General features: G+C 59.7%; 1 protein-coding gene across 1 annotated transcript; it reads left to right on the top strand.

Annotated features, from left to right (window-relative positions):
- Nucleotides 1-165: 165 nt before the first annotated feature.
- On the top strand, nucleotides 166-9,256 carry ADAMTS15 (ADAM metallopeptidase with thrombospondin type 1 motif 15; the record flags this gene model as incomplete). Its single annotated transcript, XM_080631531.1, has 8 exons — nucleotides 166-1,065; nucleotides 4,578-4,710; nucleotides 5,257-5,424; nucleotides 5,798-6,081; nucleotides 6,800-6,977; nucleotides 7,249-7,430; nucleotides 7,863-8,038; nucleotides 8,476-9,256. 8 exons carry the CDS (start codon nucleotides 166-168, stop codon nucleotides 9,254-9,256), a joined length of 2,802 nt encoding a protein of 933 aa, XP_080487657.1.
- Between the last annotated feature and the right edge of the window lie 1,187 nt (nucleotides 9,257-10,443).

Raw genomic sequence — 10,443 nt, forward strand, 5'->3', positions numbered from 1 at the left:
GCCCCGTCCGCCCGCATAAAACCGCTCCGCGCCCCGCACCGCAGGTACCGGCGGGGCAGGCGGCTCGCACGGCCCCATCCAACAGAAGGAAGGAAGGGGGGGCCCGATCCGCTTCATCCCCCCCCTCCTCCGCTCCCTGACCCCCGATGTGATCCCGCCGGGACGATGCTGCCGCTGCTGCCGCTGCTGCTGTTGGGCGCCCCGGGGCTGAGCCTGCCCCTGGACGACACCGAGGTGGTGACCCCGCTCCGCCTGGACCCGGACATCAACGGCAGATCCTACTTCAGGCGGGGGCCGGCCGAGCCGCCCCGGGGCGGGCAGGCGGTGGTTTTCCAGCTCTCGGCTTTCGGGGAGGATTTCTACCTCCACCTCACCCCCGATGCCCACTTCATCGCGCCCGCCTTCGCCGCGCATTACCTGGGGGCCGCCGCTCGGCCCGGCCCTGCCCTCCGGCACTGCTTCTATTCAGGGGATGTCAACGCAGACCGGGAGTCCTTCGCCGCCCTCAGCCTCTGCGGGGGGCTCCGGGGGGCTTTCGGCTACCGAGGAGCCGAGTACATCATCAGCCCGCTGGCCGCGGGCGCAGCGGGGGGGGAGCATCGCCTGCAGCGCCGCAGCCCCGGCCGCCCCGTCGGGGCCGGAGCATCCCGCTGCGCCGTGGGCTCCGGGCTCACCCCCGGCGTGCTGCAGGCGCTGGATAAGTACCGGGGACGCGGAGGGGGGAAAGGGGGCCGGGCCAAGCGCTTTGCCTCGGTGCCCCGGTACGTGGAGACGCTGGTGGTGGCTGACGAGTCGATGGTGAAGTTCCATGGGGACGATCTCCAGCACTACCTGCTCACGCTGATGGCCACGGCCGCCCGCCTCTACAAGCACCCCAGCATCCGGAACCCCATCCAGATCTCCGTGGTCAAGTTCCTCCTCATCGGGCAGGATGACAAAGGGCCCAAAGTGACCGGGAATGCAGCCCTCACCCTCCGCAACTTCTGTGCCTGGCAGAAGAAGTGGAACAAGGTCAGCGACAAGCACCCCGAGTACTGGGACACCGCCATCCTCTTCACCAAGCAGGTGGGTGTAAGGGGGGGGGGTGACCCAGAGGTGCTGCCCCCTCCATTTCAAGGAGCCCCACACCATGCCCCTGCCACCTCATCCCACCTCTACTGCACACTTGTGGCTGACCCCCCTTTCCCAATGGATCCTTATGGTGCTGGGGCGGTGTGGACCAAGCCCGCTAGAGCCAGCCCTTGCTGTCCTGCGGGTAGGTTTGGACCAGCGGCGCTGGCAGGGGGCTGAGTGAGGCCAAGGGGTGCGCAGATGCAGGTTGTCCCCATGGGCAGAACCCTGCTGCTCCATCCCCAGGCTCCTGGCAGGAGCCCCGGCGGCTCTGGCACAGGCAGCAGCCACCCCAAAACAGGGGGTGTGAGCCCAGAAGAGGAGGAGCATGGCCCTGATTCCCCGTCCTTGGCTGGGAATTGCTCGCGGTGAAGCATCCCACCTCTCCCTGCTTCCTGTGACTCATGCGAGGTCCTCCTGAGAACCTGGAGCTCTCCTGCGTGCTGGCTGCTCCGCATGGACCTCGCTCAGGGCTGGAAGGAGAGCACCAGAGACAGAGCCAGTGCTTGCAGACCTTGCAAGGGGAGAGGTGAGGGTGTCCCCCGCCTCCGCCATGGGAAAACAGCCTTTTCCTCACCTTTGGAATGGGCTCTGCAGCACCATGGGGCAGCTCCGTTATCCGTCCTGGATTGAACCAGGTGACATGGAAGCAGTGACAATCCCTGCCCGGATGTTTTAGGATGAGGGACAGGTCAGGAACTCCCCTCAACAACAGGGCCTTTCCAGGTCAAGCACTCGTGGGTGCGAAGGATGCAGCATCCAGTTTAGTTCAGCTGCTCCTACCCTGGCACCGGCGCATTCCTGGAGCAGGAATGATGGGAGACCTCATCCTGTCCATCCTCCTTGTCCCTGGGCAGGGACCACGTCCTCCATCCAGCTGTAAATCCCACTGGAGCACAGGCAGGGTCAAACCCCAGCCTGCTGGAGCGGGGTGGCTGCAAACAGCTCCATCCCTGATGGAAACCCAGGGAGGTCACTGGAGCCACACATGGGTCACATTTGATCCCAGTGATTCCAAGGCTGTGGATCACGGCCGGGCTGCATTCCTTATACATTGCTAACCCAGCCATTCCTGAAATCCCAAGGCAAGCTCAGTGCAGAGGAGACATCTGCCTTCCTTGAGTGCATCCATCTGTGGTCCCCTGACACCCCAATGCATCGCTCCCTGCCAAAAAGCTGTTACAAAAGCCCCCGACTTAAGTTTCACCTCCAGCCCTGTTGATAGGCAGCTTCCAGTTGTTTCAATGGGGCTGTCCTCTCCCGCTTGGCTCTGCTCCATCCCGACGTCACCCGTGCTGGATTGTGGATTTTGGGATCTCAGTCCTGATGGGTGCACATCTACCAACAGCCATGGCCCTGGGACCTTCCTTTGTGAGCCTCCAACTGCATTCCTGCCTCTTGGAAACAGCATCACACACCACAGCAAAGGGCTTCTCACCCATCCTGATCCTCCATGTCCCACCAGCTGAACATCTTGGACCAAATGGACTAAGGAACATCTTGGAATCTGAACCGGGAATCCTGTGTTCAAGGCTCAGCCTGTTGGTGGTTGCTTTGGATGCACGTGGGAAGCTCCCATGACAGGGAGAGTGGTCCCTCTGTGGAGGTGAATCAGTGCACAGGGATCCCTCCCATCTGACCTGCAGAACATCTCGGGATGTTCCCAAGGGGATGAAGAAAAGCCTTGGAAGTGCCCACAGGGGAAGGTCAGGATGGCAGGAGAGTCCCAGGGAGCTGCTTGCCCTTGGGGCACTGAGCATCCCCCCTGTCTTTGGGCTGGCAGCGGGGGGGCATCAGTGACAGTGAACTCAAGGCAGAGCTGTTCCTTTGCCTGCTGCTGTCCCACCTTAAACCTCTGGAGCTCCTCTCCGCTCCCCTCCACAGCTCCATCCTTGTGTTGCCTCCCATCCCGCACCCCTGCAAGCAGGAGGATGTGTTCTGGGGGGATCAGGACCCCTTATTAGCACCCAGAGATGCTGCCCCAGGAGGCTGCAGCTTGGGGTTGGGGAACACCCTGTTAAGAGCTGCTCTCCATGTACCCCACAGCAGCAGGAGAAGTGGGTCCGTGTGTCAGTGCAGGTGATGGGCCAGGAGCCAAAACCTCGCTGCTCCAGCAGCAATGCAAAGAGCAGGGAGCTGTGAGTGCATCACCCCTTCCTTGTGGTGCTATGTCACCTATTTGGACCCAGCATCACCCCAAAGCCCCAGCTTGGGCAAGCTGCATCCCTGGCGTGATGCTCAGCATGGCAACACCCCGGTTCCTTAGGACGAGGAACCCTGCATCAGGCTTGCCAGCCCCATTTAAGCCACCTGGGATTCAGGATGCCACCAACTTGTCCCTGTGCGTTGATGGGTGGTGGGATCGTGGATGCAGAGCAAGACCTGAACCTTGTACAATGAGGTTTTCCACCCAGAGCCACGGATCACAGCCTGGACTGTGCCTCCCGGCTCCGTGGCCACTTTGACTCCTGTTAAAGCCATCTGGGGCTCTCTGGAGCCATCGGGACTGTTCTTTACCCACGGCTGAACCTGCCTGAGCTTGGAATCCTCACTGGAAACGCTGGCAGAGCTGCTCGTGTGAGGTTTCAAGCAGCGCCTTGGCCGGGGAGCACCGAGCATGAATCACTCTTATTTATAGCCCAGAGAGTCCCTTACGTTTCCCTTTCATGTGGAAAGCAGCTCCCTGCCTCCTGCGTGGCCTCCATGGCAGCTCCCAGCCCCACTGGGACTGCACTGAGGGATGCGGGTGATGCTCCATCCCCATCAGACCCCAGCACCTAGGCTTTCACCAGGCTGCATCCTCAAATGGGCCTTTAATTGGCACAAGCACCTTTGGATCATGAAGAAGGGGAGATCCACTGATGATGAGACCCTTCCCATCCTCTGTCCCAGCAGCATTTACATGGGATCTGGTCATCCTTGATGGTTTGTTCTTCCATCAGCGGCGCTTGGGATGGCTGCAACGTGTCTTGGAGAGGCAGGAACACTTCCCACAGCCTTGGGAACCTCTGGACCCAGTCCAGGAGCTCCTTGTTCCTAGGAAGAAGTACAGGAATGAGGTTGAGAAAGGAGTCAGCTCCCAGGTCAAGGCACCAAGGCCAAGTGCCTTCCCATCCACCCATCTGGGTCTGGTCCTTGAGCTCGCATTGAAGGATGGAGCCAGAATGACTCCATTCCAACGACTCTGATCCCAAAACCACCTCCACCCTGGGCAGAGGAGCTGGTTGGCTGGGAAAACCTGTCACTGAGGATGCCTGGGAGGATGCTGTGCGCAATGAGGGTGAATGCAAACACACCATTGCACCCTGGTTGGGGTCAGGATGGAGGTTTCCCGCCCAGTGGTCCCCATCCCTTTGGGCTGCAGTCTGGGATCAGCTCCCCATGGGATACTTGGGCTGGGCTGGGGCTGGGGAGCAGCGATGCTGGTGCTGCCCATGGGGATAATCCCTTTTCTCCATACCCTGCAGGACCTGTGCGGTGCCACCACGTGCGACACGCTGGGGATGGCGGATGTGGGTACCATGTGTGATCCCAAGCGGAGCTGCTCCGTCATCGAGGACGATGGGCTGCCCTCTGCTTTCACCACTGCCCACGAGCTGGGTAAGGCTCCTGCCCTCCGATTCCTGCCGGGAGGAATGCCAGGAGCTCCAAAATAACCCTGCTCCGGAAGACGAGACAATAGCCGGTGTCTGGAGATGGGGAAACTCCACCTTGGGGCATGAGACCCGGCTGGGAGAGAGCTGTCGGGGAAGCAAAAGGCTTTGCTGTTGTGGTTGCTACCTGGGCTGGGCTTGCAGCATCCTTTGGGATATGCCCATAGGCCTGGAACAACAGGAACCTACCTCTGGAGACACTTGTGGTGCTCGGCGGGAGGAGGAAGAGGAGGAAGGAGGGGGTTGAGCGCTGAAGTTTCCTTCGCTTTGCCATTTCCCTTCCTTTCCACATGCACAAAGCAGCCGGGACAGCAGGAATGGTGCTGGTCCTGCAAGCTCCTGCTGCTTGTGCCGAGCCTCATCCTTCCCCATGGGTCTCCAGCCCCTGCAATCACTGCAAGGCTCTGCCCCACTCCGTTACCCCATTGCAAGAAGCTTGTCTCTCTGTTCCAAGCCACGTCATTCACGCTGTCCCTCTTTATCCCTGTCCCAGGCCATGTCTTCAACATGCCCCATGACAATGTGAAGGCCTGTGAGGAGGTCTTTGGCCGGCTGAAGACCAACCACATGATGTCCCCTACCCTCATCCAGATCGACCGTGCCAACCCCTGGTCAGCCTGCAGCGCTGCCATCATCACCGACTTCCTCGACAGTGGCCATGGTGAGCCCTCGTACCTGTATCCTGTCCCTAGGGAGCAGGATCCATGCCCGGGGATGGTTGATGGGCTGTGGAGCAGCTCTTCTTCCCACTCTGCAGAGATAGAAGGAATGGGATCACCATCCCTGGAAGATGACATGCATGCATTCGAGGCCCTCAGTGCCATGGGTTAGCGCTGGAGAATGGTTGGACTTGATGATCTTAACGCTCTTTTCCAACCTGATTGATTCCATGATTCCACCTGAGGCTGCCACAGAGATCGAGTCACTTGGGTCATCCCTGGGGTAGCACGGGGTTGGGATAGCTTTGCCCATCCCCACACTGGTCCATACAACCCCCCAGGACCCCCCAGACCTCCCCATCCTCCCCGCTGCAGGAGACTGCTTGCTGGACCAGCCCGCCAAGCCCATCCCGCTGCCCGAAGACCTGCCCGGGTCGAGCTACAGCCTGAACCAGCAGTGCGAGCTGGCCTTCGGGGTGGGCTCCAAGCCCTGCCCTTACATGCAGTACTGCGCCAAGCTGTGGTGCACGGGCAAGGCGAGGGGCCAGATCGTCTGCCAGACCCGGCACTTCCCCTGGGCCGACGGCACGAGCTGCGGTGAGGGGCGCTTCTGCCTCAAGGGCTCCTGCGTTGAGAGGCACAACATCAGTAAGTACAGGGTGAGTACCTGCACCGGCCCCTGGGGTCACCCTGGGCTCGGCTTGGCTGAGGGATCCTCCTGGTGCTGGGGGCACAACGATGTGCGAAGAGATGGAGGTCGCTTGGGCACCGCGTGTTGCGCAAGGAGGGATGATGCTCTGCTCCATCCGGCCCCACATGGGGTTAGGAGCAATTGGAAGAGGTTTTGCTTGCAAAAGGAAGCTTAGAGACCCTGCTCTGTTGAGCCCCAAATGGGCCTGGGGGCATCTGGGAGGTGTTTTGCTTTAATAAGGGATGCTGAGAGGTGCTGCTCCATCCAGCCCCAAACGGGTTTAGGAGCAACTGGAACGGGTTTTGATTCAGAAAGGATGCTGAAAGCCCCTGCTCCATCTAGCCCCAAATGGGTTTAGGAGCAACTGGAATGGGTTTTGATTCAGAAAGGATGCTGAAAGCCCCTGCTCTATCCAGTCCCAGATGGGTCTGGGGGCATCTGGAAGAGGTTTTGCTTGCCAAGGGATGCTGAGAGGCGCTTCTCCATCCAGCCCCAAATGGGTTTAGGAGCAACTGGAAAGGGTTTTGCTTCAGAAAGGATGCTGAAAGCCCCTGCTCCATCCAGTCCCAAATGGGTTTGGGGTATCTGGCAGCGGTTTTGCTTGCCAAGGGATGCTGAGAACCCCTGCTCAGGATGGAGCTGGAGGTAACGGGGATGCAGCATCTCATCCCACCGCATCCCCGCAGGTGGATGGTGGCTGGGCCAAGTGGGCGCCCTATGGGCAGTGCTCGAGGACGTGTGGTGGAGGGGTGCAGCTGGCCAAGAGGGAGTGCACCCACCCCGTGCCTGCCAACGGGGGCTCCTACTGCGAGGGCATCCGCGTCAAGTACCGCTCCTGCAACCTGGAGCCCTGCTCTGCTGCAGGTAAGGGCTCGCGCGCTCCTGGCTCCCTGCATGACCTCTGACAGCCCCCAAACCTGGAGCCCGGGCTCCATAGAAGCATGGAATGGTTTGGGTTGGAAGGCACCTTAAAGCTCATCCAGCTCCAACCCCTGCCACGGGCCGGGACTCCTTCCACTGGAGCAGCTTGCTCCAAGCCCCTGTGTCCAACCTGGCCTTGAACACTGCCAGGGATGGGGCAGCCACAGCTTCTCCGGGATCTCCAATCCCATGCACATCCAACTTCTTTTTCCAGTGCCGGGAAAGAGCTTCCGTGAGGAGCAGTGTGAGGCCTTCAACGGATACAGCCACAGCACCAACCGCCTCACCGCATCCGTGTCCTGGGTCCCCAAATACTCTGGTGTCTCCCCCCGGGATAAATGCAAACTCATCTGCAGAGCCAATGGCACCGGTTACTTCTACGTGCTGGCACCCAAGGTGGGTGAGGGACCCCCGTGGTCACCATCAGGGCTGTGGGATGGCTCCAGCGTGCCTGGAAATGAAGGATTTCTCCTTGCTTTGTGGGCAGTTGTGGTAGGTGAGGGAGTGGATCAGCCTGGATGTGCCTGCTTTCTTCTTCCATGGCCGGAGCTGGTCCATGGAGGGTCTTCTATGGGGCTTGTAATGGTGCCTCTGGGATATGCACACAGTGCTGAGATAAAGGATGACCATTACAGCTGTGTTCCCTTTGCACCAGTGCAATGGGAAGAGCAGAGTAAAGGGACGTAGTGCCATCAGAGACCCTAACGATCCCAAGTGCCAAGCAGAGCATGAGCAAAGGGTGATGCGGTGCTGGCTGGCACCTCCTCAGGACCCCTTGGATGGGTCTGGGTGGCAAAGGGAAACGCAGCAGTTGTTTTGCTTGTGCAGGTTGTGGATGGGACCCCTTGCTCCCCAGACTCCACCTCGGTCTGCGTGCAGGGCAAATGCATCAAAGCGGGTTGTGATGGGAAGCTGGGCTCCAAGAAGAAGTTTGACAAGTGCAGTGTCTGCGGAGGAGACAACAAGAGCTGCAAGAAGGTCTCGGGCTTGTTCACCAAACCCATGTAAGTGTTCGGTGACCGCGTGTGCTTCCCCATCCACTGGGTGCAGGAAGGTCTTGGAGATGGTTGAGGGTTGGAACCAGATGATCTTGAAGGTCCCTTCAAACCCAAACCATTCTATGGTGATGGGTCTAAGCTCATCCCGAGCAAAACCTCCTGGTGCCAGTCCCCATCAGTGCATGGAGAGCTCGGCCAGCTCTGCAGGGGAAGCAGGACACATTTAACCTGCTTTTGGCTTATGATGGAGTTCTCCCTGGTACCTCCACTCTGTTGACCCACAGGAACTGAGGCACCTTTCTGTATGCTCAGCTTACATGAAACTCAGCGTAAGGAGCAGACTCCAAATGAGCTTCATAGGAGATAACCATGGGGTGGGAAGATCTTGAGACCCCATCCCAATGGGACGTGCTCCTGCTTAACCCCTTGCCCTTCCCTTCCAGGCATGGCTACAACTTCGTGGTGGTCATCCCCGCGGGGGCCTCCAACATCGACATCAGGCAGCGGGGCTACAAGGGGCTCATCAGCGATGACAACTACCTGGCGCTGAAGAACGGGCAGGGCAAGTACCTGCTCAATGGGCACTTCATCGTGTCCGCGGTGGAGAGGGACCTCATGGTGAAGGGCAGCGTCCTGCGGTACAGCGGCACCGGCACCGCCGTCGAGAGCCTCCAGGCCTTCAAACCCATCCAGGAGCCCCTGACCCTGGAGGTGCTGTCCGTGGGGAAGATGACCCCTCCGCGGGTGCGCTACTCCTTCTACCTCCCCAAGGAGAGCAAGGAGGACAAAGGCTCCTATAGGAAGGAGGGCAGGACCCCGCCGGACCTCAACAACAGCGTCCTCAGCCTGTCCAACCGCTTGGATGGCGGGAGGCCGAGCTACAAACGCCCCTCCTACAAGTGGGCAGCGGGCGGATGGGAAGCGTGCTCCGTGACCTGCGGCGATGGGATGCAGAAGCGCTCCGTGGCTTGCCATGACTCCTATGGGCAACCCGCGGCCGAGTGCGATGCTGCGCAGCGCCCGGCTGAGGTCCGGCTCTGCGGGGAGCCCTGCCCCATGTGGGATGCTGGACCTTGGTCCCCCTGCTCCAAAAGCTGTGGTCGAGGGTTCAAGAGGCGGGCGCTGAAGTGCTCGGTCCCAACCGGGCGCCTGCTCCCGCGGGAGAGCTGCAATTCCCGTAGGAAGCCGCAGGAGCTGGATTTCTGCACCTTGAGGCCGTGCTGAGCTGGTTCCAGGGGTGCTGTGTGAGGAAGGGCATGGTGCTCCTCCGGCTGGGGATGGGGGAGATGTCCATAGCACATAGAAAACAAGGGGGGGGAAAGGAATAAACCGGGGGAAACCCAAAGGGACCGAGCACACTCATCCCATGGGCCTGAGAGGGAAGTCACCGACCAGGTCGCTCGGAGACAGAGGGGGAGCAAACATCTACCTCGAAGCTGCTGAATGACGCGGAAACCCATCGGCAGGGGCTGGGATCAGGAAGGAAACACGGATGGGAACGAGGAGGAGCACTGCCCGGGATGGATCCGAGTACAGGGGGATGCCCCTATCTTGCACAGCCAAAGCCTCCCCTGTCTTCCCAGGGCCCAGCCTACCTCCCCCCTCCTTGGGCTCTCCCAACACTCATGCTCAATGGGACCAAAAAGGATTTATCAATGCAATGATGGCAAAAGACATTGTCCAGCCACCGAGGTGCTGGGACTGATGCTTCCACTGGTGAGGACTCACAGCCTAGGGTGGTCCTTTGAGCCCCAGCAGCATCCCTGGGCCAAGCTGGAAGGTGGTGGCTTCATTGTGTCTTTCTCCTCCTGTTTATGACCTGACCAGTGTAGATTTTATGGTGCTTAACTCTGTATTGTTTTAACCTCCTTCCTTCCCCCTCCATCCCCATGGATGTAAACCTGGTGGAGCGGGGACGGCAGTATTCCCAGTGGGCTCTCACACCTGGATGAGGGTTTCCTATGGTGCTTTGGGATGGGGCTGTGTGAGCATCCTGTGCGTAGCTGGATGCTCCTTCACACCCTGATCCAGGGCAGGTTCTAAACCACCTGCCTGAAGCTTTTCAGGGCTAAAAGGGATCATTCTGGAGCTGAGATTGGAGCTGGCATCCCAAACCAAGCAACTGTACTGTAGTGTATGGGGCCAGACACAGCCCCACCAGTCACTGGTACTGGTCCTCCGCTCTGGAAATGGTGCTCACTGCTTAATGGGACCAGTTTGCTGTGCACAGAGAGCCCACTGCCCTCCAGTTGGAAAGGGGCTCAGTGGGGTATGGACATGCAGAGGAAGAGGTGGCTTTGAGCCTCTCGCTACAACCAGTTTCCCCCTCCAGGGTTTGGTGCAGGGCTTGTTCTGTACCTCAGGTCATGCCCATTGCAGCTGGAGGGGACCATTTACACATCACTTGGGTC

The sequence above is a fragment of the Psittacula echo genome (assembly GCF_963264785.1).
Source record: "Psittacula echo genome assembly, chromosome: 18".
Lineage (NCBI taxonomy): Eukaryota > Metazoa > Chordata > Aves > Psittaciformes > Psittacidae > Psittacula > Psittacula echo.